The sequence below is a fragment of the Aspergillus sclerotioniger genome (genome assembly GCF_003184525.1).
Source record: "Aspergillus sclerotioniger CBS 115572 chromosome Unknown BO94scaffold_10, whole genome shotgun sequence".
NCBI classification, from domain to species: Eukaryota; Fungi; Ascomycota; class Eurotiomycetes; order Eurotiales; family Aspergillaceae; genus Aspergillus; species Aspergillus sclerotioniger.
The window spans coordinates 1,030,295-1,054,998 of record NW_020291000.1 but is presented as its reverse complement, the minus strand read 5'-3'; the positions used below and the strand labels follow the sequence as shown (position 1 = coordinate 1,054,998).

At 49.0% G+C, this 24,704-nt stretch overlaps 12 protein-coding genes and 2 non-coding genes across 14 annotated transcripts; 8 read left to right on the top strand and 6 right to left on the bottom strand.

Annotated features, from left to right (window-relative positions):
* Window positions 1-727: 727 nt before the first annotated feature.
* On the bottom strand, window positions 728-1,984 carry BO94DRAFT_574343 (uncharacterized protein). Its single transcript, XM_025615015.1, has 2 exons — window positions 1,691-1,984; window positions 728-1,641 (listed from the first exon to the last, which is right to left on the bottom strand). The coding sequence occupies exons 1-2, from the start codon at window positions 1,902-1,904 to the stop codon at window positions 941-943; spliced, it is 915 nt and encodes a 304-aa protein (XP_025469014.1). The 5' UTR covers window positions 1,905-1,984; the 3' UTR covers window positions 728-940.
* A 1,031-nt stretch (window positions 1,985-3,015) lies between these two features.
* BO94DRAFT_t132 lies at window positions 3,016-3,087 on the bottom strand. Its single transcript has one exon. It is a non-coding gene; the product is annotated as a tRNA-Ala (tRNA).
* A 498-nt stretch (window positions 3,088-3,585) lies between these two features.
* BO94DRAFT_490156 (amidohydrolase family protein) lies at window positions 3,586-4,935 on the top strand. Its single transcript, XM_025609112.1, has 3 exons — window positions 3,586-3,830; window positions 3,882-4,652; window positions 4,709-4,935. Exons 1-3 carry the CDS (start codon window positions 3,662-3,664, stop codon window positions 4,840-4,842), a joined length of 1,074 nt encoding a protein of 357 aa, XP_025469013.1. The 5' UTR covers window positions 3,586-3,661; the 3' UTR covers window positions 4,843-4,935.
* A 261-nt stretch (window positions 4,936-5,196) lies between these two features.
* On the bottom strand, window positions 5,197-5,896 carry BO94DRAFT_490154 (Clavaminate synthase-like protein). Its single transcript, XM_025609111.1, has 2 exons — window positions 5,297-5,896; window positions 5,197-5,234 (listed from the first exon to the last, which is right to left on the bottom strand). Exon 1 carries the CDS (start codon window positions 5,855-5,857, stop codon window positions 5,321-5,323), a length of 537 nt encoding a protein of 178 aa, XP_025469012.1. The 5' UTR covers window positions 5,858-5,896; the 3' UTR covers window positions 5,197-5,234; window positions 5,297-5,320.
* Window positions 5,897-5,898: 2 nt separating this feature from the next.
* Window positions 5,899-7,138, bottom strand: BO94DRAFT_534116 (short-chain dehydrogenase). The gene has a single exon (XM_025611466.1). The coding sequence runs from the start codon at window positions 7,000-7,002 to the stop codon at window positions 6,040-6,042; it is 963 nt and encodes a 320-aa protein (XP_025469011.1). The 5' UTR covers window positions 7,003-7,138; the 3' UTR covers window positions 5,899-6,039.
* A 255-nt stretch (window positions 7,139-7,393) lies between these two features.
* On the top strand, window positions 7,394-7,465 carry BO94DRAFT_t133. The gene has a single exon. It is a non-coding gene; the product is annotated as a tRNA-Ala (tRNA).
* A 631-nt stretch (window positions 7,466-8,096) lies between these two features.
* On the top strand, window positions 8,097-8,918 carry BO94DRAFT_593555 (uncharacterized protein; the record flags this gene model as incomplete). The annotated part of the gene is made up of 1 exon (XM_025616187.1): window positions 8,097-8,918. One exon carries the CDS (start codon window positions 8,097-8,099, stop codon window positions 8,916-8,918), a length of 822 nt encoding a protein of 273 aa, XP_025469010.1.
* Window positions 8,919-10,045: 1,127 nt separating this feature from the next.
* On the top strand, window positions 10,046-10,921 carry BO94DRAFT_534115 (uncharacterized protein). The gene has a single exon (XM_025611465.1). It carries the CDS (start codon window positions 10,122-10,124, stop codon window positions 10,809-10,811), a length of 690 nt encoding a protein of 229 aa, XP_025469009.1. The 5' UTR covers window positions 10,046-10,121; the 3' UTR covers window positions 10,812-10,921.
* Window positions 10,922-15,244: 4,323 nt separating this feature from the next.
* Window positions 15,245-16,536, top strand: BO94DRAFT_534113 (uncharacterized protein). The gene has a single exon (XM_025611464.1). It carries the CDS (start codon window positions 15,459-15,461, stop codon window positions 16,305-16,307), a length of 849 nt encoding a protein of 282 aa, XP_025469008.1. The 5' UTR covers window positions 15,245-15,458; the 3' UTR covers window positions 16,308-16,536.
* Window positions 16,537-16,785: 249 nt separating this feature from the next.
* On the top strand, window positions 16,786-18,027 carry BO94DRAFT_534111 (protein SSM1). The gene is made up of 5 exons (XM_025611463.1): window positions 16,786-16,912; window positions 16,978-16,990; window positions 17,040-17,075; window positions 17,134-17,559; window positions 17,618-18,027. Exons 1-5 carry the CDS (start codon window positions 16,841-16,843, stop codon window positions 17,785-17,787), a joined length of 717 nt encoding a protein of 238 aa, XP_025469007.1. The 5' UTR covers window positions 16,786-16,840; the 3' UTR covers window positions 17,788-18,027.
* On the bottom strand, window positions 17,832-18,465 carry BO94DRAFT_555724 (nucleotide triphosphate diphosphatase NUDT15; the record flags this gene model as incomplete). Its single annotated transcript, XM_025613821.1, has 3 exons — window positions 17,832-18,029; window positions 18,107-18,312; window positions 18,357-18,465. 3 exons carry the CDS (start codon window positions 18,463-18,465, stop codon window positions 17,832-17,834), a joined length of 513 nt encoding a protein of 170 aa, XP_025469006.1.
* On the bottom strand, window positions 18,357-20,562 carry BO94DRAFT_565184 (amino acid transporter). The gene is made up of 4 exons (XM_025614480.1): window positions 20,199-20,562; window positions 19,638-20,149; window positions 19,430-19,591; window positions 18,357-19,386 (listed from the first exon to the last, which is right to left on the bottom strand). The coding sequence occupies exons 1-4, from the start codon at window positions 20,506-20,508 to the stop codon at window positions 18,826-18,828; spliced, it is 1,545 nt and encodes a 514-aa protein (XP_025469005.1). The 5' UTR covers window positions 20,509-20,562; the 3' UTR covers window positions 18,357-18,825.
* Window positions 20,563-21,285: 723 nt separating this feature from the next.
* Window positions 21,286-22,161, top strand: BO94DRAFT_545347 (uncharacterized protein; the record flags this gene model as incomplete). Its single annotated transcript, XM_025613232.1, has 3 exons — window positions 21,286-21,366; window positions 21,417-21,799; window positions 21,861-22,161. The coding sequence occupies 3 exons, from the start codon at window positions 21,286-21,288 to the stop codon at window positions 22,159-22,161; spliced, it is 765 nt and encodes a 254-aa protein (XP_025469004.1).
* Window positions 22,162-22,577: 416 nt separating this feature from the next.
* Window positions 22,578-23,906, top strand: BO94DRAFT_545346 (uncharacterized protein; the record flags this gene model as incomplete). The annotated part of the gene is made up of 5 exons (XM_025613231.1): window positions 22,578-22,610; window positions 22,745-22,829; window positions 22,888-23,344; window positions 23,377-23,671; window positions 23,700-23,906. 5 exons carry the CDS (start codon window positions 22,578-22,580, stop codon window positions 23,904-23,906), a joined length of 1,077 nt encoding a protein of 358 aa, XP_025469003.1.
* Window positions 23,907-24,704: the final 798 nt, after the last annotated feature.

Here is a 24,704-nt window from a genome sequence, read left to right as displayed (position 1 = left end):
TTTTTTGTTTATAGTTGCAGGCTGAGAATGTTTGGAGTGGGAAGATGAGGAGATTGTGGTGTTGATGGGGAGATATGTTGGTTGGTGTTCATGCAGGCTTTATATAGTATTTGGTCCGTCGGAGTTGATGGTCGTCGATTGGGGGCCATTGTATCAGGTTCGGGGATACCGAAACCCTATGTCTCAGGACGTCGATCCTGTGCCGGACAGCCGTCAAGGGTGACCACTTAAAATGCTTGTTTGCATCAGCTACTTAAGGTTGTCTCACAATGGCCGCACGGGCAGGCGCTAAGTGGAGGCAACACGAGGGGACTGGGTTCTGCGGATATCGAGTTTGGAGCGGTTGGTAGGGTTCTCATACGATATGATGTCTCATCTTCTGCTATGTTAGTATTGGGGTTTAGTGTTTGAAGGCTTAATCTACTGCATATGAGTTGTATTGTGGTGGCACGAGGCATCTCAGGGGTTTCCATGCTGTGGGGCCAAACTTCCTAGTTAGGGCCTAGCAGCCACATGGCTTAAGGCTACTAGCTTAGTTCCTGTGAATCCTCATGTTGGAGTCAACGGGGAGGTTCCGAAGGATGCACTTAGTGTTGCACAGCGAAGCTGGTGAAGAATGACTATGGAGTACCTTGATTAATGCGAAATGAATACAAGCTCTGGAGATAAGGGGTGTACGCTGCCTTGGGATGCCCCTGGGATTTTGGTGAATGTGGTGTCATGTCCTATATCTAGGTCTGCTTTGCTTTGCGAACCCCAAGGGGAGGGGGAGACGGAGATAGCCGAGTATCCATGATTATATTAATTAACATGTCTGTATCAGGCCATTAGATATTACATGATCCACATAACTAAAAAGGTGCTCCCTCAGTAAGTAGTCCTCCCTCAGTAAGTAGTCATAATCATAACGCATATTACCAACAATCACACCTTCATCAAGTCAATGGAGCTCGTTCCGGGGCGTTCCCATCAGCTCACTTATCGGCCGGTTACTGTCCATCTCCTCTATACCTCCCAGATCAGAGTGCGAAGGCAGCTCTGCAATCAGAGTCTCGGCCCTGGACATGCGAGGGTCTGAGGGGACTTTCGCTTCCTCCACCACCATGGGGGATGCTGCTTGGTCCATGGTCGGAAAATGTCCCGAATCCCTCTCTTTTCGCAATCGATGACGGTACAGGAAAGCGAGAGCCCCGATGATTGCAGCGATCGCTAGCACTCCCAGTGGAACCCCGAGACCAATCCCGACTTTCTGGGCAACAGTGAGACCAGTCTTCTGGGCAACAGCGGTTTGTGTAGAGAATGCTGCTGATGTTTCGGCCACCGCAGTGGAGATGGTGCTGGTGCTGGTGCTGGTGCTGGTGCTGGTGCTGGTGCTGGTGCTGGTGTGGGTACCGGTGCTGGTTGTTACCGAAGTAGACGTCGCAGTTGCAGTGCTGGTAGTGGTCGTGCCATAAAAGTTGTACGATACCGGTGCAGGGTCATCATTATAGCGCTTGCTGACGCCGAACATCTCGCTCGTGAGGTTTGGGGGATTGGGATTGCCGTTAAAGTCCAGTGGCGCAAGCTCAAAGGCGCATCCAGACTCTCGGTAGTTGTCGCGGGTTGCATTCCAAACATAGCTAAAATCATTGGTGACATTTACTGTAATGTTAGTCCCTCACTCCAGTGCAGTGGTCATAATTATACTTACATTCCAGCGCAACTGCCGAGCTGCACACCTCGTACAGAGAAATGCGCGATGTGACCACATTCCAAGACACATTGACCAGGTCTCCCACAATGAACTTATCCTCGGTTGATGTCGGAAAGGTAAAACCCTCTGCGCGAACAAACCATGCATCTTGCAGAGCAAGCAGAAGCCATACGAGGCATACGATCCTGCCCAGATAACCCTGGAAATACATAACGACGGCAGCCAGAAGGTAGACAGAAGGACAAGCTTTCGCGGAAGGCCACGATTGTCCGGGGAATCAGAGCATTAAGTTACCATCGCATTTCCGGGCTCAGCCTCGCAGATTGGTGAATGTTCTGTTTTTATCTGGCGGGAAGGCTAGCACCTGCAGCTCGCCATTTCTTTGAACGGAATCAGCCACCCTACGCGGATAGGCCATATCCTGGTAGAGCTCGGTCAAGGGCCGATCAACGATGCCCTAAAGGGTCTAAGTCGACAGGGATTGCATGCATAGTTGCCAGTTAGCGCTCACTAGCTACATGATGCTCCAGCAACCATGTCTGGGGTGTTGGGATGGCTGGTCATGGGATACGGCTGCGGTTTAACTAGGATCTTTCCAGGTGATAGCCAACTTTAGCCTTGGCGAGTCCGGTGGTAACCCATCTCGACCTGGATGAGTGCTTCAATCCTTCCACCACTGGTGGACTTGTTGGAACAGCTATGTGCGTCTTTCTTGATTCGATAGATAAGGTCTAGTGCGTTTCTCTTCCGCTTGTTGCCGGGGGACAACCACCCAACCATTGTAACTCAATGTTGCTATCATTCCCTAGTCAGGCCATATTAATGCAAGGCCGTTTATGCACCAGATTCACTGGTGCATGGAGATAACGCAGCCAAGCTGCGGAGTGATGTACCAGGACCATCACCATCCATATAACAGGTTTTTTATTTCCGGCTCGCATGAGTATGTGGGAGAGAGAGATATGTAATCAATCGAGTTGTTATAGTAAAGAGGGGGTAAATCCATAGCATCACGGTAGAGACCACAGGTAAGCTTTCAGTGTTGGGGGCGGCCCAGTCCGCAGGGTAGCATCGCACTCCGTAGGAGACGGTCGGACTCCGGCGACTGGAAGGTCCTCTGGTCTGGAAATAGGCACTGGGCTAGCTTCATATGGAAGTAGTGTCGCGATAAGGCAAAAATGATGATTGGACAGAGCGGACAGGCAACAGTCGAGCTGCCTTAATCGGTAAGCGCCCGCAGGCAGACTGTGATTAGTCTGTTCTGCTGCACCACACGGATGTTCATCTCCGTTGTTAACAACCGGAAAGGAGAAAACAAAAAATGGAGCTGCGGGGAATCGAACCCCGGACCTCTCCCATGCTAAGGGAATATTATACCACTAAACCACAGCCCCATTTGTTGAAAGTTTGGCTGCTTATTATGCTACATGTGCCTAAGCGTCCGTGGCCTATGGTAATATTGGTCCCATGCATATCCATCTTGGACTTATGGTTCACAACACGTATACAGGCAGGGAGGTGCGAAAACCAACATCTGATTGTCTTCATCATCATATATAAATATACCAACGCCTATTGGCGCGCTCATATGAGGACCGTGGTTAGATCATCAGGTTCCATCTGAGTATTCACTTTTCTATATATTTACAGAACAGTACTATCCTGTGATTGTTTCCTGACACCAACACATGTCAATCACAATCACCCCCCACTACGTCTATTAAATCCATAGAACAATCAACTAGAATACAATAACAGGAGCCAAAATTTATGCCCTATAGCCGGGAACATGTCTAGATCTATAAGCGGCACTTGGCACCTTTATCTCATGCAAGGGATCAGACACCGCCATGCCGCAAACATTGCAATCCTGGCGGTCATCCGCTTCCCAACGCCCTACAGCTCTATTAAGTATTAAGACCACGAGTTCCCCACCCAGATAGCAGCAAACCACTCGTCACAATCACAATGCTGCTGTTTAGCCTCCTACCCGCAAGTGCCGCAGGCTTCCTGGGTATAGCCTCTCGCTCGACCCCGGACCTAGCCATCACAGCGAACATCACCACAACTACCCCAGGGCAATTACCCCAGAAAATAGACATCCACCACCACTTCATAACAGACATCTACCGCCAAGGTTAGTCCAATACCCAAATCCCCCGTCCCCCTACTAACCAAACACCCCCAGCCGTCGAAGATGCAGGCGGCGACCCAACCGGCCTCCCACTCCCCAACTGGACAATCCCAGACTCCCTCAACGACATGCAAGATAACGGCGTCCGGAAAGCCATCTTATCAGTAACCACCCCAGGGGCAATCATAACCGGCAACAACGACACCGCCCGTCCACTCGCCCGCAAAATCAACGAACACGCCGCCAGCATCCGCGACCAATACCCCGAGCAATTCGGGTTCTTCGCCGCACTGCCCTCCCTCCTCGACACCGAGGGCACGCTGGCTGAAATTGAATACGCGCTTGACGTGCTCAAAGCCGACGGCGTTACTGTATTTACTCGCTACGGCGACGGGGACTATTACCTTGGACATGCGGAATTCACACCCATATGGAAAGAACTCGATGCGAGGAAAACAGTCGTGCATATCCATCCCACGATGCCTGTGGATACGAACTGGATTGATCCGATAATGCCGCCTCCGATGCTGGATTTCCCGGCCGAGACCACCCGGACAGCGGTCGATATGATTGTGAGTAATGTGACGAGGGAGTTTCCCAATTGTCCGAAGGTTCTTTCCCATGCGGGGGGGACGTTGCCGTATCTTATCTCCAGGCTGGCGGTGACGTCGAGGGATACGATGGGGGAGGTGGGGCCGTATGGGAAGACGTATTTTGAGTTTATGGAGGCGTTGAGGTCGTTTTATTTTGATCTGGCGCTGTCGAGTGCACCCGCGGTGTTGAATCTGTTGTTGGATTTGGTGCCGCGCGAGCATATTATGTATGGTGAGTATTGTGGGGTTGAAGTGTGATAGATGGTGGGTGGTGCTAATGAGATTTAGGGTCCGACTTTCCGAATGCGCCCCCGATTAAAGTGGCGGGGTACCGCGAGAATCTGGATGACTTTCATATGGATGAGGAGCTGCGAGATATGATCTATTTTGGGAACGCGCAAAAGATACTGACAAGACGATAATTGCCAAGTGTTTTCCTGGGAGTGGGGAGGACAGGGCACGGTGCCGGTAATTGTTGGGATGGTCCACCAGCTGTAAACCGAAATTTATTACAGCCTAATGTTGTACTACGTTACTAGTTGACGCAGCAATTATTGAAAAAAATGAATGTGCAGAGCCAATCAGAGGTGCATGCAGATCTCAATGCGCATGTAATCCTACACCCATCCGAAGAGGTTAGAAGAAGAGTTACACATAAAAAGTACTGGAGTAACCAACATAATCCCTATTATCCCAGAACCTTATTCTCGTTTCACTAGCACTGCATCCGTGGATGCAAAGTGCAGCGTTTGACACATCGCTGGACACAAGATCCTGTTGAGCCTGGTGACACCCACACCGTCACACAGTGTGTCTCACAACATCCTCGACATTAGTACCACCATGTGCAACTTGGCCAGGCAAGGTTATCCATACCAACCAACAGCCTCGACCCCAGCATCAGCTCCAGTGCTCCCGCGGAAGTTTGTACGAGGCCATCAAACGTGACCGGAAATGCTGTGCTACTGTGGGTGCATCCTCGTCCTCCTCGGGCTTCTTATCCAACTGCCGCAATTCGAAGACCAAATTGCCATCGACAAAAAGTACCACACTGTAGCGATCTGTGGAATTTCTGTTCACCACTCGATGAAGACTGCTCTTGTATTGACCACCGGTGATCCTGCTCATCATTTGACCCATGTTAATGACGTATGCGTTTCTATCCGCAGGCACGCCGATCCATTCCCCCGTCTCCTGGTCTTGCACTTCCAGCCCGGCATGACCGTCCTGTAATAGTAGCGTGATGGCACCAAAGTCTCTGTGCGCACTGATGCCCAGCTGTCGATTCTCACCATCTTCCTGGCCTAGGCTTGGCGGGCAATGTAACAAACGGAAAGGAAATATCGGAGTATTGGCCTTGAAACCATCCCAGAAATGCGAGTCGTAGGGCATAGTGGCGGTCACAAGATCAAAAACAATCCAGGATAACTTTATCATAGCTTCATAGTATGCTCCAAGTGGTTTGCGGAAGGCTTCGTCGGAAACATTTTACACCAATGATATGAGACTAAATGATGTCACTAAATTAAGGGAGGAACAAAGTTGAACAGGGGATATGGTCGCATACTAGCTCATCTATATACATGCAACCCCCTCCTCCACATGAGCTAGAAAGCCATCTAATACTCAAACACCTCCCCGACCAATTTCTCACTCAACTTCCATAACTTCTCCACACTCTCCGAATCCCACGTATAATCCACCGTACCACTAACCGCACTATTCTGCAAATACACCGGTGCCTGGTCCTGCAAATCCGGATCCAGCGCCGCAATCAACGGGGTAGCCGCAATCTGAGTAGAAGTCTTAAACCTAGGCTCCTCGAACACAAAATCCTTGCCAGTATTACGCTTCACAAGTGGGAAAAGGTCCACAAAATCATCCATAGTGAGGTTAACACCAAGGTTAGTGTGCTGGTTATAGCCTGGATGGGCCGCAACCGCCACGATCCCACGGTGCTTCAGCCGCTGGGTCAGCCCATATGCGAACAAGATATTGGCTGTTTTTGCCTGTCCGTATCCTGTCCAGTGATCGTACTCTTTGCCCTCGGAGAAGTTCCAGTCCTCGAAGCGAAAGGACGTGATGAGGTAGGCAGTGCTGGTCAGGTTGACGACGCGGGCGGATGTGGCGGCCTCGAGGGCTGGAACGAGTAGGTTGGTGAGTAGGAAATGGCCCAGGTGGTTGGCGGAGAGGTTTAGTTCGATCCCCTGCTTGTCTAGGGTGTATTCCTTGATGGCCATCACCCCGGCACTGTTGACGAGGACGTCGATTCTGGGGGCTGCGGCGAGGATCTCGTCTGCGGCGCGTCGGACGGATTCGTGGTCGGTGAGGTCTATCTGTACTGCTGTGGTTTTGATGGTGTTGTCGATGGCTTGGATCTCATCCAAAACGGGCTGGACTTTGCTGAGGGTGCGAGAGGCAATCAGGATATGCGCTGGCGCGGCTTTGGCTAGAGATGTGGCCACTTTGTTGCCTATGCTGAGCTTACTGGCACCGGTTATAACGAAGGTCTTGCCCTCGATATGAGGGCCAAAGGCCTCGATGACCTGCTCGCTGCTTACGAGGGCGTCGAAGATGGCCATGGTGGATGTTAGAAGGAAATTCTAGGTGGGAGCTCAAGGCAAATGGGAATGTGAGGAGAGGGTTTTTTTGACCATCAAGTCAAGGACAGCGGATGATTCTTATAGTAATTAGGATATGCCTCAGATTAAACCGGTGACTTCAGCACGCCCAGATCTAGGAGACATCATCTTGACGATAGAACGGATTTTACTCTTTGAATGCTAGAAAACATTTGTAATCGATGTTTTCTCCGGTCTTTTCTCCGTAATCTCCGATTTGCTTATCTCCATGGAAGGGTTGGGAGGTAGCCTTCCGTATTTCTAATCAATCGAGCAATACAGCATCATGTGCAGTTGTCTGACATATGAACATAATGATAAGGTCAAATAAGTGGCACGTATTTCAACAAATGGGGCTGTGGTTTAGTGGTATAATATTCCCTTAGCATGGGAGAGGTCCGGGGTTCGATTCCCCGCAGCTCCATTTTTTGTCTTTTTATCTTTTCATTATTCCCTCATGTTATTCCCAATTTTTCTTCTTATTTTCGTTTGCAAGTCATGAAGATTCAACATTACGTCGTCAACTACCGTCAATGTTTCAAGTTCAATGTCAGGTGACATATCAAAGAATTTGGCTTTGTTTACCATTTCCCGGTCCTCCCTTTTGTCATCCCTGTTCAAAGGGCAACATGGCGGAATACACACAATGGAATTGGCAGCGCCCCTATATTCTTTGATTCATAATGATCGACTTCGGGTCTTGGCATCACTTACTGGGGAGGTTTCTTCGGAACAAGGCATTTGTATGGTTTCCTGTGACGTGTCTGTCCTTTTCCCAATCTTCAACCTTCACCGTTCTGAAAGTATCCTGATAGAGAGCTAGCAAAAACCCGCCGTTTCCAGCTGGATATGCTTTCAGATCAGCTTGTTGAAAGTATAAACATCATATTCTCTGCATGCTCCTAGTGTAATCAACATAGTAGGGTGAAGCGGCGTGAGAGAAAGTGCATAAATAAAGCTCGAAAATCCCATCTCCTAACACTCTACATCACCCTCTGTTCTACACCACCCTTCCCAGACCCTTCCCAATTCTAAACGACCACCAAGATTTCACCATGGCTAAACTTGTGCTCTGGGGTGATAATTTCATCCCGGTCCCAGACCTGAACATCAGACCAGGTGGTCCCATTGCCCTCGGAAATATCATCATGGATCCCTACAACCCCACCGAAGCGATAATAGTATGCGACACAAAGACTCAGGATTTTGCAGATGAGTCCAAGCAAGATGATGATATCTCAAAAATGACAACAACATTACCTTGCATCCGGAGCGAGCTCAAGTACTCATGCTGGACAGCCACAGAGTTCCTGAAGCTCAGCTTAACGACAGAAGATTGGTACCGGACATATGTCTCCGATGGAATGCTTGATGGCTATATCAAGGAAAAATTCCACGACCCAATGTGGTGTGAAGCATTGGGTGTCAACAAGGAATGGCCCACAACCGCCTACATGATTACCGGGCTTCGAGTCACCAAGCGTTTTGATATTAGTACGCAGCGGAAGGAATGGGTGACTCCTGGACTTTATCAGGTAAATTGGGAGGAGCGCCATTGGGATGCAGATGAACTTACACTTCTGGATCGGTCGAGGGAAATCCCGTGGAAGAGTGCGCGGAATTGTCAATTCCATGAGGATGAGGGGACCATCCTGGCTTATCAGCTCTCTCAGATTGTCGTGAAGGGGTGGTTTAACAAGGAACTCAAGTTGCACAAGTATCGGCCCAAGAGACCGTCTTTGAGCGGGATGATTGCGATGGTGGAGTTTAGCGCTGATGAGAAGGAAGGTGTTAAGGAGAAGGATTGCTATGAGGAAGAGATTAAGGAAAAGGTTTATTACGACCCTACTGACTTGGATGTGATCTTACTGGACTGAGGTCTATGTCGGTTCCATGGTTCCATGTGGTACTGGTTATCTGATTTAGCTTCTTCCTAACTGCTAATTCTTGGAATCTCCTAATGGGAATTGAATGTGATACTTTCTGGAATGAGACCTGTAGAAAGAACATACCAGCAGATTAAAATGCCTGATGTATTTTATTTAGGCCTAGCTGTAATATTCACTGTCAGACTTAACCATGTCTTTGGTAGTCTCCTGTGAGGTACTCATGTGGTGTTACGACACGTATGTTCACTTCCACTTTGACCTGAGCACCAACATTCACTAAAGGTTCATTGTCTTAGTAGATGCCTACGATTCCAGGGGATTCGAAGCCTGTATGTAGAAAATGTCCTATGTGGTAATGCAGAACACAACTACTTCTATGGGAAAGACTCTATATCTGCGTGTTTAACAAGCATCCTGTCTAAGTTAATTATTATTCATTATTCCCTAGATCGTGAGTACCAGGCCCACCGGATAAATCTCATTCTGAACAAGATAACAAGGTATCCTCATTACCACTTATGAAAAGCCCCGTCAATTTTAGGCCATTCCGCACGTCCATCTATTAGAAGAAGAGTCACTAATGAAAGCATAGTTTCTCAGACACATCGGAAAATCTCATAGGAGAAGCCCATGAAGAGATAGCAGCCTATCGAAAGCATCCTGTGATTGAGAGCCTGGCATGGAATTATCGGAACATCCCTATATTGGACTGCACAACATGCCACGATGAGCACTTTCGTATGACAGGAGGTTCCCATACTAACACAGGCCGGAAATCAGCCATGAACTTAAAAACCATAACTCTGCATGGATTCAAAGATGGATTAGCTTCCGAGGCGGCTTCAATCCCCTCATCCATGCTTTGTTGCAGTTATCAACAATAAGGCCTCCAAAACTGTCCTTACACGTAGCTGGCAACTCCCGACACTTTTTGGCCGAGACTACGTCGCACAGGTCTTTCCAAATAATTGCGTCACTCTTTCTTAGATACATCCCTCATATCCCCTCATATTGATGTCATAAACGCAATGTTCGTATGAACAGGTGGCTGTGCGACGTGAGCATAAATAGAGCCCGAATAGCCCACCTTGCCCCCACCCAACACACTCCCACTCCTCTTCACATTCTCCATCCCCAAATACATTCCACACATTCCATCACCTTCATCAACAACCACATCAAACCTTCATCATGGCCGGTGAAAAAATCTTGAACGAGTGCATCTGGGATAAGTTCTGGATCCCAGTCCCAGCCCTGAAGCCAAACTGTATTGATTTCGCCGTTGGAGACATCATCAAGGATCCCTTTAATCCCACCGATGCCATTCTAAAGCACGACCAGACATCCCAGGGCTGGAATATTGGAGTCAACCTGCTCGGTATGACAGACAAGAACATCAGGATCCCAGATCCCTCCAAGCTATCAGGCACCTCGGCAATGACCCCCCCGACCGTCAGTGAAAAGCTCGACAGACAGCCCCCAGATCTCTCCAAGATCCCCACCAGCCTCAACTACCACCTCGAAACCCACAACCAAATCGCTTTCAAATTTGTCCCGTGGATTCACCAAAAGTTCGAGGCTTCAAAAGCCTGGGGTGAGATGGAGTCCCGGCCTTGTTACCTCATTAATGGGATTAAGGTTGCGAGGGGGGTTGAGATTCGTACTGAGAACGGGGGGTCGGAGGGTGGTTCTTCCTCCACTCGTTGTTTTTGTTCCGACGGAGATGTGATTCTTGCGTATAAGGTGGCTATCGCATGGCGGGAACCCGGAACTGTGTTTTTCAAGATGCATGATTATGAAGTTGATGAGAGGACTATCATGAGCAAGGTGGGTGTTATGATGGAGGCGAGCTGCGAGGAGGAGTCGAAGAACGAGGCCTGATGAGAGGATTGGCGGAGTGGTGAGGGCTTCGTGGATAATGAATTACGGCCTATCCCTATTTTGTTATGCTTGCATGTGGTAAATTGGCAATTTTGGTGGAAATTATCTAGCTTATTTTGGTTGCCTTCGTTATGATGTCGTTGTGTCTAAAGAAACAGAACGTGATGATTCTAGAACATATACACGTAATGACCAATAGACCAAACCGATATACCGCTGATCTCTGGAGAACAGATAGAGAAGATGTCCCAACATGTATTGTGTATGTGTATTGTTTTAACGTGTATCGAGAGGAAGACGGTGCCAACCTGCAACCCTTATACTAAATACATGATGACCTAGTAGCTATCCACCTCGACGCCTCCCATGGGGCATAGGACTGTCAAGCCAGGGTCGTTACATACATCAAATATCCAGAAGACAATTTCTAGCATGAGAAAGGAATTAAACCCTGATCGGATTCTTCCTCCCCGACCTGTGGGATTAGGTAAAATAACTTACTCATAGGATACTATCAATCATGTAGAGATATTTAGTTTATCGAGTCTCTCTGTAGAGAGAAAAAGGCGTTAGTCCTCTAGATCTGGAAGACGGATTAGAAGATAACAATATGAACAAAGAGGATGTGTTTCTCTTAAGGTGGAGTTGTGGTAGTGGCAGGATTCGACAGGTGCACGTATAAGAAATGGGATAGAACATTAAAAACATCAAGGATCAATAGGGAGTCCTTGAAACTGACTATCTTGGCTTTATAACAGGGTATCAAATATCAAGGCTGGCAGCTAAGTGTGTTACCAGCTATGTAGACGCTTCCCGTTAAAGCATGAATATAAATCCAAACGCCGCGTCCCAAGCGATACATAGAGATGTAGTGGATCTGAGGATTGGTTTGCCCCTGAATATCCTTTCAGAGTTTTTAACAGCAGGCCATCAAAGAAATTGACATAAATACTGCCGAACTGCTAGATCTGCGAACTGCTAGATCTGCCCACACATCTCCATCTTCTTCATATCCCCCTCTACACTCTTCATACTCTCCCCATCACTCAAAAATCCACCATGGATAAAAACCTTATCTGGAGCGAGTCCTGGCTTCCCATTCCGAACAACGATGCATGGAATCAATCAATCAAGATTGGACTAATCTGCACAAATCCCTTTCAGCCCTTCCTAACCGCCCTAACGCTTTCTCCGCCCGCTGAAACGATTTCGATTGAGACTGCTTTTTCTGATTCTCCAAACCCCGGGCATGGTATCGTCGATCAGCAAAATTCTACTTGTATCCCTTTGCCGTGAAGAGTGTTGAGACTCACACTTTGATGAGTCTAAGTTCTATCCTGGACTGGATTGCGCGTCGAGCTGAGCATTGGCCAACCCGTACTGCTGGTGATGAGCCTAGGTACATTATTACTGGCCTCAAAATCGTCAAAGAACCTCGGCTTCTCAGTTCCAAGCATGAAAACGGACAGTGTTATATCTGCAAACCCAAGGCCGGAGAACAACCAGAGAATGATACATACTTACATGGAATGGGTACTGTATCCTATCAGGTGATGGAGATCGTGGAGAAACAACGACTGGACAAGGTGACGTTTGAACTGCGTAAAGTAAAAGCCAGGCGTGGAATTATGGGCAGAGTGGCTCGTCTGATTGGAATGTCCCGGTCTGCAGTCGAACAGTCCCTCTGAGTAGGCTTGATACATTCTACCATGATTGATTATGGTAATTGAAAATGGTCATGCTATTTCAGTAATATGATGCTTTTATTGATGGGAATTTGAATGACATGAATTGGAGAATAAATCGAGCAGTAACAGGCCTTAGCCTAGACAGCAATTCAGCAAAGTACTCCGTATTGGCAGAGCCATTTACCCCCCTGACCTACACCCCGTAAAGAAATACTACAGACTCTACATACCACTCCTCACACGCACGAGGCCATGTCTTCCACAGAGCTGAACAAGGCTTGCTAACAACGACGTTGTCAGTTTCATCTGAAGACATCTTGACCACAGACTCTCTGACTAAGGCCAGCAAGAGAAAGCATTATATGTTTTGCGAAGGAGACATTTTTCATTAACGTAATCGGACACCGAGCCGGCGCGACACCGAGCCGCCGGCGGTCTGCCGCCGCCTCGCTGACTGCCTCGCTGGCTGCTTCCTGAGGCCATTCAACCATTAAGAAAAGGCTATATACATTGATTCTTGTTGTTTTCATGAGGGCATCTTAAACGATTGTGTCCTTCACTTCCACATATACTGCAACGGGCAGGCCGATGTGTCCTGGCCGGTCTTGGTGCTGCAGCCTCAATTGTTTCATTTTCTTGTGTCTGAGCTATATTAAAGCCCTCTTGGCCTGTTAAAGTGCCTTTATACTGTATATAGTGACGTGAGGCTTTTGCCTTCCCTTTCTTACTTGCTTGTATAGACTGGAACTGCTTAACTTGTTGTTGAAGCAGGACTGCGTTCTGCATAGACTGTTCCGCAGCCTTGATCACTTTTTCAATAACTTCGTGTGAAACTATTGACGCCAGACCTTGATCTGCAAGTTCTTGTAGTTCTTGTCTCTGTCTTCCAAGCTCATACAAATTTGCAGGCGTTTTCCCGAGATAAAAAGACTGATTAGAATGTGATGATGTCGGTGGAGTTGGTGTTTTTAGTTGAATCCGTAACGTTGCAAGCACTTTTTGAGGATTAAAAGGAACGAGACCGGTGGCACGGAACCCACTGAGTATATTGATATTGGAGAAGGCCTTGGCGTGTACACTGTGATATAGCTGTAGAAAATCAAGCTTTGTAATTGATTTCTCTCCATAACGAATAGCCTCAGATATACGCTGACCATATAACTTCTTTAACGGCCTAAAGCAAGCAACGTCAAGCGGCTGTAGTTTGTGGGACGAGTGGGCAGGCATATATAAAGGAATTATTTTCCGAGCTGTACAGAACTGATTAAATTGCTGAGTTACATGGCTGCTGTGGCCGTCAAGGATCAACAAACGATAATCACCAACAGTTTTTGAAGCCGTATACCGGTCAAACACGTTCTGAAGCTAGTCAAAGCCAAGCTTATTGGTAGTCCAGCCATTTTCGCTGACACTCAGATAATAAGATTTTGGGCAGACTTTATACCACGTTGATTGATGATTCTGCGCTGCAAAGATAATCTGCAGTGGAAGTACTGTTCCTGAGACTAAGATTGCAATAATTGAAGTCATCCATTCGCGGTTTTCTGGTTATATACACTTGGCGCGCGATTCTCGTGTTTCCGAGCCACAGATTACATGAGCAGTTAAAGCAACTCCCATCTGGAATCCAGTTTCATCTATATTCCATATATCTTCATCGAGAATGCCATATTTTCGGACTTTCTTGCGATCGAGGTCGAATTATCTCTAAATAAGATAAGGATCCTCACATTTAGCACGTTGATAGTCATACTTCGACGTGAATTTGGACGTCAATTCCGGATGACGTTTAATAAAGTGAGTAATCCAGCGTTCTGATATAGTATCATGCTGATTTGGCTTCAACTTTACTTGATAAAGCAGCTGGGCAGAGAATCGAGCATCGCAGATTTTAAGAGGCAGTCCACGGTAGGCCATATCAAGAAGCCACTGCTTTAACGTGTTTTCTTCAATTGTAGATAGCTTCCTACAATTAGCATCTTTTTCAGTACGTGATTTGATGCCATTTAAACGATCTTTAAAAGTGCTTATCTTGACGTCAAACGCGGCAGCGCAAGCGGCCTTTGTAGAGAATTTCCCACTCTCAAAGGCCTTGACGGCGAGATTTAAACGTTCGTTTGTATCGGCCATATTGATATACGAAAAGAAACACCAAGGAATCACGATAATACTGCGAAACAGGGCGGTTTGGGCGAGTTCTTCGACTTCAAGATGTTGAGGGTGCAAGACGCGGCGCGGCGGCGGCCGGCTCGGTGTCGCGCCGGCTCGGTGTCCGATTACGTTATATAGTCTATCCAATCAACACGGGTACTCCGATCCAGTGCGATCAGCCAATCAGCATATCGCAACTAGCGCTGATGTCGAGAGAATCAACACGACAGCATGCATGATGAGGGGCCACAATATCCGGGCTATTGATAGCGATTGCTGGATATTAATAGCCTCAAGATAGTGTGATAGTAGCGCGCTGTGTAATCGAGTCCATGACACCCAAAGCCTTCGGTTAAATGCAGGAGTATTTTGATACGCGCCAGCCTTGCGAAGAATACCCCGCACGAACTATGTCTGAAACATTGAGTCACACATTTGTAGAGCCTCTATGCGGCTGTGGATCCATCCAATAAACGTGGCCTGGTTTCAATTGGCATTTCTATGCGCCACGAGATAAATCGTCCCGTTTATCGATTGAGACTCGCTGGAAGCCTAAGCGCCCTGAATGAGGTATCGACACAGTCGGGGTTTGATCAACCATCGTCGGTGGTCTATCGGCGTCAATTGAGCAGTTCTACAACGCATATAAGTCAGTTCTTTCTCGCCCTCAATATGGATTCTACAACTCATTCTTCTCACTGTTTTCTATACTTCCTCATTCATTCCATATCCCCCATCTTCGTTCAAAGATCATATCCCGATAGCAAATTTTCCAATTTATCACTTCCCCTGTCCATTACTCTACATCATGCATCACCGGGTGTACACATACGTCCTGGCCCCAAGATGGGACTTCCGTCCCGATGGCCCCATCGCCCTCGGCAACATCATCGTCGACCCATTCAGACCTCACCGTGTCCTGTCCAAGCCCGATCCGTCAATCCCAACGCCCGAGATCGAGACAGTAGTCGAAACCGAATGGGAGCTACACCAAGAACGAGAGCTTGGCATGAAAACAAGCATCTGGACCCACTTCCTTCAGGCCATGGGAGTTGACCTCGGTCTGGAGAGCACCAAGTCCCTCAGCGCAGAGTACAGTGTCGAGTCCCTGACAACGAGCTACTTCAAGGAGCAACCCTCTCCGGAAGAAATTACCAGACGAACCCAGGATCCGAAGATGCGGGAGTTGATGCGCCTCGATAGCCCATTCTCCAAGCCGGTCTACATGGTCACGGGGATCAAGATCGCGAAGGGGTTCCGTGCATCGGAAGGCCACTCTCGGTCTAGAGAAGTAAATGGTGGAGTGTCTGCTGGCACTGCGGGCACTGTCATTGGCGATGTCACCGTTGGAACGGACAACAAGATTTTCGTCAAGCAGTCGGACAAGCGTCAGGGCAAGAGTGAGAATGACATTGTTTTCGCTTACCAGCTGATGAAGATTGTGCCGAAGGGGTGGAAGCGTAAGGCTTTTGATATTCAGGACTTTTACCCGAAGGCGGCTGTGTTGCTGGACAATGCTGAGGTCCAGAATGGTGTGGATGTGTCGTTTGCCACGGCGGCGGATTTTGCGGAGTGTGACCATATGGAGGTCAAGTACAATATGGCTGAGCTTACTGATAGTCATGGCACGGTTAAATGTGTTACTGTCCGTGGGTAGGCTGGGTGCGGCTTGAGGGGTTTTTCTGTCAAGTAGTGTATGTGCCAATTGTTGCTTTTTGTACTCTGATTGTTGATTCTGGTCTTGTATATCGCTCTGATTTCTTTCGATGTACCGTCGTTGCCTTGTTTTCGTGCATTCTGTTATTATCCTATATGAAAGAATCGAGTACTTGCTTAACTGATACTACTCCGGGGAAGACCGGGGTTATCGAACATGACTCAGACATATGGTCAGGTAAAAGAGAAAGAAAAGCACTGTTCTAGACGACTATCCAAGGGTTGCTCTTCAAGCGCTGTCTTCGCACCACCCCACTACCCTCATGGGCCAAGAACACGTCGGGCACCGGATTAGGACTAGGCGGATCTGATAAAGCGATCTTTATATAATGACTCACGATAAAGGAGCAATTCACATCTTACATTTTGATATCTCCCAGATTGTACCCAATTCTATAGATCTCATACTATTGTACATTTCACTCATCTGGCTATATATATACCTCGTTTTCATACAATCGACACCAAAACAAAATGGAAACACCATACACCTCCCCCGCGAACCCTGACTCGCGAATAGTCTTCTTCTTCGACATCGACAATTGCGTAAGCATCTACACTCTACTCCCAACCACTCAAAGTCCACTTCACTAACCCACCCCCTCAACCAGCTCTATTCCCGAGGTACCACCATCCCACACCCTTTACCCCCATCTACTAAATCACCTTCCAGCCTGCAACGTCCAAGACCAAATGAAACACCTAATCCGTTCGTCCTCCCCTCCTCCCTCAACACCCACCCATCTAACCACACCCCCACCCCGTAGGCCAATTCTTCATAACCCACCTCTCCCTAACCCCCAACGAAGCCCGCACCCTGCACCAAAAATACCACCAAGAATACGGCTTCACCATCGACGGTCTCTCCCGGCACCACCAAATCACCCCCCTCGTATTCAACCAGGAAGTCGACGACGCCCTACCATTAGAAAAGCTAATTACACCGGATCCTCAACTACGGAAACTCCTCCTAGATATCGATAGAACGAAAGTCAAGCTGTGGCTATTCACAAACGCCTACATTAACCACGCGAAGCGCGTTGTGAAACTCCTGAACGTGGAGGATCTGTTCGAGGGAATCACGTATTGCGATTATGCCGAGGTTCCGTTGGTTGGGAAGCCGACCAAGGAGATGTATGAGAAGGCGGAGAGAGAGGCGGGGGCGTTGGGGACGGAGATGTGTTATTTTGTTGGTATGTCCTTCTGTTTTTCATTCTTGTGTGTTATTGGGTTTGGGACTGATAATTCCAGATGACTCGTACATGAACTGCAAACAGGCCTCGGAGCGAGGTTGGAAGGCGATTCATCTAGTCGAGCCTATGCTATCCGTGCCGCGGACGCCGGCATCACCGTACTTGATACAGAGTCTGGAGGAATTGAGGGTGTTGTTTCCTGGCTTATTCAAGACTGTTGTGGAGTAGTCCACATACGCCTTCTCTCATATTGTATTTATAAGATCCCCAACTCAATATGGCCCATAAGCCTCCAACGGATTAAACCCCCTCCTCTGCTCAAACAACTTCAAGATCGGCTTAAACAACACTCTCCCCTCATACCTCTCCATCCTCCCCAACCGTTCCGCCTCCGCTTGCCTCTCCACCGTCAATTTCATCTCATTCCAAGAAACCCATTCCCACTTTACGCATTTCTCCGGCTCCATGACCTAGCCCACATAGTCAACATTCATCCCTACACCCCACCACCACAAAAAAAAAAAAATAAAAAAAATAGGAGACTTACCTTCGGCACCGCATCCTCATCCACAAGCCTACACCCCACAAAAACAGTAACGTAGTGTTTCCCCTCTTCAAGCATAATATTATTTATAGCAGTCAGGAACCGAATATCGGTTACTTGGAGGCCAGTTTCTTCGAGGACTTCGCGCGCTGCGCATGCTTCAAAGGTTTCGTTGAGTTCGAGGTGGCCGCCGGGGTGGCCCCATGTTCCTATTCATATTAGAATGGTGTGACGGGGATACGAGGGGACATACCCGCGCCCAGACTTCCCTGGCGTAGGCCGAGGATGGTCTGGCCGTGTTTGTTAAAGACGTAGACGGCGACGGCGACGCGGATTGTGCTGGGTGTGGTGGGTTGGGACATGCTGGGATTTATATAGTTTCTGGGGCTTGTGGGGGAGGTTGTTTTATTTTAGGCTGTGGAGGGATGTGTCCAGGTGCTGTGCTAAGGTTGCGTGATTGGTGGTAGAGGGGAGAGAAACATGTGTTGGATGGAAATGGGGGCGGGCGGTGACTGGCGGGTGCGGATGGGGGCGCCAAGAGTTGTGGTTTTGGTGGCAGAATATAAAAATATAGCAAGGAGTGTTATAATCATATGTTGTGAACATACCAATATGTAACATATCATTTGCAAAGAGCCTTCTAAAGCTCTTGGGATGGACAGAGCAAGCAGAAGCACCTCGCTTTGAAACATTCCCATTCTAGGAATAATTCCATTCTAAGTTTATCCACTCCTATCCGCCAACTTCTTCCGAAGGTAGTAGAATCCCACGCCAACCAGCCACAGCGAGATCAAGATCACTGCCTGCAGCGGGGCAAAGACAGCACCTCGCACCACCACAAACCCACTGACAAGAGCGAAGATGATCGGGATAGCAATGAAAGGCTTATAAGGCCGACGCAGGTCCGGTTGCCGGAATCTCAGGATAACAGCCCCTAGGACAGTCAGGAAGAAAAAGGAATACTCTCCCAGTCCATTAAAAGTGACAAGTGCGCGAAAGTTGCCGAAGAGCAAGTACGGCATGGGTAGGAGAGTAGCCAGGATGGTCGCGTTGATGGGCGCGTCCGATCGCGCGCTCGCGCGGGAAGGCGGTTCCGGGTCGGGAGGCATCCCCACGTACCCGAGCACCCCCAGGGACCGGGGGAACCAGTCCAGCTTGGAGGCGGCCACAATCATCCGACCGGCCACAAAGGAGTTTCCGAGCAGAGAGCCGGCAACAACGAGGCAGATTAAGATTGCAGCGAGGATACCGCACACGGGGCCGAGGAGGTGCGTGATGGCGGTCTAGAATCGTTAGAGATGATGTCATCGAGAAGGAAATACGTACCACAGCCACGCTGTCGGTGGTCGACACGATCTTCCATGGGAGGAGGATATAGTAGGCAGTGTTAGCTGCAAGAAAGCAAAGAATGATGATGGGAATGGCGGTATTGATGGCGAGCGGGAGCTGACGGGCGGGTGCAGAGAGTTCTGCAGTGATGTAGATCGCCTGCAATTGTTAGTCCACAACACTCCATCTAGATTGACATACTCGCCTTATCCCAACCGGAATAGGCCCAAAGTGCCCCATACAGCGCAGCAGAATAATACCCAAGCGATTCCCACCCCCCGATGGAGCTCCAGTCGATCTCCCGACCGTCCGGGGTCCAGGTGTTTCTGGATCCAAACCAGGAGTGGTTGAGCCAGTCCTTCGGTCCGGCATCTCGATTGATGCCCGACACTTGCAGGATGACGACCACCAACCCGGCGATCACGATGCCTGCAATGGCGAGAAACTTGGTCGTAACCGAGAAGCCGTTCAGGCGGGTGCTGACCTTGGTGCTGATGGAGTTGGCCACCCCGATCGCCAGCAGGACGAGGATAGACAGCAGCTTATGGGAAAGACTCCCGGCCTGGTCAGTCACGCCTGCCGCAGAGAAGAGACTTTCGATGAACACGATGCTGAGGATGGCGAGGGTGGCGGGCATGACGGCAATGATCCATGTCCAGGCCGCCAGGAAGCCGAAAACATCACCGAAGATGTATCGGAGATAAGGCTGAACGCCTCCTGTAGAGATAATCAGCTCAAGCCTATATCTGTATATGAGGCTACGGACCTTCGCCGGGAATGGCGGTGCCCAGCTCGGCCATGGTGCTGGCACCCGTCCAGGCCAGCATTCCCCCCACCAGCCACACGATCAGCGCGACTCCTGGGGATGGCACATTGGTGTCGATGGAACCTGGAGAGGTAAAAATGCCACTTCCGATCACAATACTGATGACGATGCCAAAGGCTTCGATGGCTCCGAGATTCCGAGTGAAGCGGCCGTCCTGGGCGGAACTGGATTCGGGGCCGGGTTCCGCCCCTCGGGAGTCAGCCAAGAGCGGCCGGTGAATATCCTCCTCGGACCGATCGTGGGGAGACATGGAGAGCAATGAATCGTGGTTGATGTGTGGATGGGTGGTAGCGATGGCAAAAGGTGGAAACCGCGGAAGAGGGGACGAGGCTGGGGGGATCACGCCATCCCCCATGCATCGCGGGCGGTGAGTTCCTCGCAATCCGGCCTCCATCCCTCATCTCCCTCAGCCTTGGACACAGACCTAGTCCGAATTCTGATAAAACAGCCGCGGACAGACTTGATGCATATATTTCCGAACGCGGTCGGTGAGCATGACCGCCGTTGATGCACTAAACAAATTGGCGGCCAGGTGAATGACAGCCCATGTGGAACTAAGGCGATCTAATAGTATCGGGATGGTGGGTATCTGCAAGGAGGCCTGTGCTCAAGTACTGTTTCGAAGCGCAGTCCGATAGCTGATCCTAAAGCCATCAACTACTTAGAACCGACACCATCAATTGCACGGATTGCCTTTTGGTCCCTGCAGCTACCTATTCATCGCCGAGAGTGATGAGTGTCACCATAACGGTCCGCGGATCAGACTTTGGGGCATTCGGGCCGGAAGCGGGACGGGGAGTCCGAAAAGCCGGGCTAAGTGGTTAGGTTTAGGCTACCAGGGATACTCCCAGCAATGGCAGCCTACAACCAAAATCGCATATATTGGTCTTGGAAGTTGATTCTTGCGAATCCTACCACAACAAACTTTCTCATCCTTTCTAAGGATCTCTAGCGATTGTGTCGATGCACAATCTATCCCAAAGATCAGCAATCGCGCGTCACGAAACAAGTTCGAACGTGCTTGACAATGACGTATACACCTCCGGGCTGGACCGAGGATCGACTTCGCGTCGCGACTGTGGATGATCTGCGCCAAATACCGGAAGACGTAAGAGGTGTCTCTATTAAACCCAGTGGGTATACTCATCATCTTATCAGAGACTCCATAAGATTGATGATGAAATACTCGAGAATGTCGAGGCTCGCAAGATTGTGTGCGAGGCACAACACAATGAATACTACCGATTGGAACGCGAAAGAAGAGGCCTACCTCCTGCTCCCCCAAAGCCTCTCTTTGAAGAGTCAGTCGATGCGGTAGTGCAGGTAGTAGAAAGAGCTGGTTTTGATGACTTCGGTTTCATTGTTTTTCGCGCGGACTATTCGGATGAAAAATATTGGGACAAATGGCAAGAGCTGTTTCTCAAAAGGCTGGATGATTCGTTGGCTCAGGCTAGCGGGGGTAGGAGAATCGAGGACAAACTCTTTACTCCGATATTTGATGATCGTGATTCGATTAATGCAAGTCTCGAACGCATCCAAGAGTAAGGTGGTTGCTCCTACCGGACTGTTGAAATATGTGCCGTGACTGATATTGTTTGGCAGGGCATACAACAGTTATGATGAGAATGAAGGTGTCCCTCCAGGCCTTGGTACAGGCATGTGTCTGGTTGTTGATAAGAATGCTATGGAATCGCTTCTTAATCCTGTCGCTGGCGAAGACCCTTGGGTTATTGCAATGGATCTTTCCTTCGATCACAGCCGTGAGGTCCCGGAAGGTGAATATCCAGGCTATTTCCGGGTTGCTGTGGACTCGGTAATACCAGAGTTTTATCCATTTGTGTCCATAATGACACCGCCAGAACTTTGGGCTTCAGCCAATCCGATATGGGTGTCTGCCTACTAGCTAGGAGCACTTCTTCTGCAGGACGAGAGTTGGAATTAAACATATCATATAGTCGGCATTTGCCACTATCCTGGAAATTTCTTCTGTCATGGACTGATAAAAACATTGTTTGTGGGAACAAACCAGAAAGACATCGCATGATTACAACCTGCCCATCTTTTTGGACTGTACCTACCGGTGACTTCAATTCTATCTAAATAGTGTAATATATCCTCTCAGTGGATCGATCGACTATTACCTTGACAGCTGTGCTCGATGATAAACCTATTCCATGAAACAACAGGAGGTTGGAGGCTGTGGCTCTAGTTCAGAGATATCTGTCCCAGATTCTTTGATCTGATGACACTACACATCCGATCTCAGCAACCTCAGCGACCTGTGAAGCCTTCAACTCTACACATTGAATTATCAACTTGATGGATTCCAAATCTGCTTCCAAGATACCCAACGTGAGTCACCGTGAACTATGCACACTCAACCCACTGTGGAATCTCCTAGCAAGCAAAAACAGACAAACACTCGCTTAAGATCTCGTGATCTCCTACCCTACGCAGTGAATACAATCCTCTACCATCGCACACAGACATACCAATCTATACAACTCTCAAACCTCACGCCATCGTCGTCACCCCCAACACCATCATCTCCTACCCCCCGCCAACAACCATGTCCCACTACACGCCCCCCATCATCCCCCCAAACCTGATCACAAAACCCTCACTCAAGCCGCCATCACCACCAAACTTGACTGGCTCACCCACCAACCCAAAAGCGTTCTCTCCCCCTCCCTCTGCGCCCAACACAACATCACCCTCCTCCCACTGGACCTCTCCACCAGCCACCACGAAACCACCAACTCCACCACAACGCCCCTATTCTTCAACCCGCTCTCCACCGAGCTCCTCGACCGCCACCCCGTGAACCACGCCCACTACGCCTTTATGGACATCGCCTCACCCAATTTCTACTCCATCCGCGACTACGCCTCCATCCGATCCGACCAACAAGAATCCCACCCCCTACACCGCTTGGCGGAACTCTCCCGAAAGTTCGAAAAATACATGGACCTCCTGCCCCGAGTTACCCTCCCGAGTGGCGAGCTAGGGTGTCTGGCCCATTTGACAGATTGGGATTTATCATGGTACACCCCCGACCCTTTCCCTACCATTCACGTTCCAATACCGTACTAATATAAGCTATGTGGTGGGTGGACAGGGAAACCGACAACATCTACGCCGGCACATTCATCCACGACTCCCATCCCAAAAACTACTTTTATACCGTCTCCCGCATCTACCGATATCATGATCGCAGATACCCGCATCTAACTATGCTAACTCAGCATTGGTGCTTGGAGGATTGTCCCGAGGATCATATCATGCGGTATGAGCTTGTTGCGCTGCTTCAGTCGATGAGTTCACGAGTTACCAGGAATGCGTTTGATTCGGATATTACTGTTCCTGTTTGTTTTACCTATTCCTTTCGTTTTTTCTTGCATCCTGGGTGTGTGGTATGTGCTGATTGCTGTTTGGTGGTAGGCGTTAATGGTATCGTTTATGAAGCCTACGCATGGAAGGATTCTGCAGGCGCATATGCATGATGATGAGTTGGTAGTTGCGCGAAGCCCGGTTTATAGCTTTGAGTCGATGATGGTGGCGCCGTTTGAGTTGTTTGCAAGGTGGTTTTTGGGGACGCCTGTGGGGGTGGATTTGGGGGGTGGACGAGGGAAGAAGGGGAAGAGGTGATTGGGGATGAGAACTGAGGGGGTATGGGGGTATGGTGATATGGGATTGGGGATGGTTGTGGGGGTTGGGTGAAGACGGGATTTGATGTCGCTGTGGTTATGGGATACGTACCAAGGAGGTTGCTGTGGGCAGATGATATTTAATCTATTAGGGGTGGAATAAGGAAAGCCACTAATTTGTATTCAATTTTAATGCGCTAGAAATCTCTATTCATTTATATTGTGAAGACAATCGGATTAATTCCACAGTGATCCTCATCATGTCTTCCACCACTGCATATTCTACCAGTAAAGGTCTCGATCTCCAATAAAATGTCAATATTGCTATGCAACATCGTGGTGCACGCCTCGGAGTAGCAGCCTCACTTTGTGGCTGCATAGCGCGGACTCGGTTGGTGGCCTTCTCTCCAATTGAGACACAGCCAATTAGCACCAGTCGATAGCTGTTCCAAAGCCAAACGCTACATCTAATTGAAGCGAGTCTCGCGGGTGTAGGAGCCTCGAACTCCTCAAGTACCTTGAGACCAATCCCGAGCCGTCCTCAAAGCTTGCTATCGCGGTCGTGCTGAGGCATTCTGTGAGTAAACAACCGGCCCGAATATGCTCGATGCGTACACCATCGATGCCAGTGCAGCATTCTGCCTCTAGCCTACGTATCTCGAATTGCTGGATCGATCAGCGACAGGACCGAGCTCACTCCAGTCGAGGTTGGCCCCATACCTCTTACCTCTCCGAAGCCTTTAGTCGGTCTGTCGATTTGAAAAATTCACGGGGTTTGTTGTTACTGTGACTTGTGGTA

Bases quoted from the DNA above. Each gene is read 5' to 3' on its own strand.
- BO94DRAFT_534113 (XM_025611464.1), top strand. From the start codon at position 15,459: ATGCATCACCGGGTGTACACATACGTCCTGGCCCCAAGATGGGACTTC.
- BO94DRAFT_534111 (XM_025611463.1), top strand. From the start codon at position 16,841: ATGGAAACACCATACACCTCCCCCGCGAACCCTGACTCGCGAATAGTC. The intron at 17,076-17,133 runs GTTCGTCCTCCC...CCCACCCCGTAG, and splicing joins CCAAATGAAACACCTAATCC to GCCAATTCTTCATAACCCAC. The intron at 17,560-17,617 runs GTATGTCCTTCT...TGATAATTCCAG, and splicing joins GGAGATGTGTTATTTTGTTG to ATGACTCGTACATGAACTGC.
- BO94DRAFT_565184 (XM_025614480.1), bottom strand. From the start codon at position 20,508: ATGTCTCCCCACGATCGGTCCGAGGAGGATATTCACCGGCCGCTCTTG. The intron at 19,592-19,637 runs GCGAGTATGTCA...TAACAATTGCAG, and splicing joins CCTATTCCGGTTGGGATAAG to GCGATCTACATCACTGCAGA. The intron at 19,387-19,429 runs GTACGTATTTCC...TAACGATTCTAG, and splicing joins CCACCGACAGCGTGGCTGTG to ACCGCCATCACGCACCTCCT.
- BO94DRAFT_534116 (XM_025611466.1), bottom strand. From the start codon at position 7,002: ATGGCCATCTTCGACGCCCTCGTAAGCAGCGAGCAGGTCATCGAGGCC.
- BO94DRAFT_490154 (XM_025609111.1), bottom strand. From the start codon at position 5,857: ATGATAAAGTTATCCTGGATTGTTTTTGATCTTGTGACCGCCACTATG.
- BO94DRAFT_490156 (XM_025609112.1), top strand. From the start codon at position 3,662: ATGCTGCTGTTTAGCCTCCTACCCGCAAGTGCCGCAGGCTTCCTGGGT. The intron at 3,831-3,881 runs GTTAGTCCAATA...AAACACCCCCAG, and splicing joins AACAGACATCTACCGCCAAG to CCGTCGAAGATGCAGGCGGC. The intron at 4,653-4,708 runs GTGAGTATTGTG...AATGAGATTTAG, and splicing joins GCGCGAGCATATTATGTATG to GGTCCGACTTTCCGAATGCG.
- BO94DRAFT_574343 (XM_025615015.1), bottom strand. From the start codon at position 1,904: ATGTATTTCCAGGGTTATCTGGGCAGGATCGTATGCCTCGTATGGCTT. The intron at 1,642-1,690 runs GTAAGTATAATT...CTAACATTACAG, and splicing joins CTCGGCAGTTGCGCTGGAAT to TAAATGTCACCAATGATTTT.
- BO94DRAFT_534115 (XM_025611465.1), top strand. From the start codon at position 10,122: ATGGCCGGTGAAAAAATCTTGAACGAGTGCATCTGGGATAAGTTCTGG.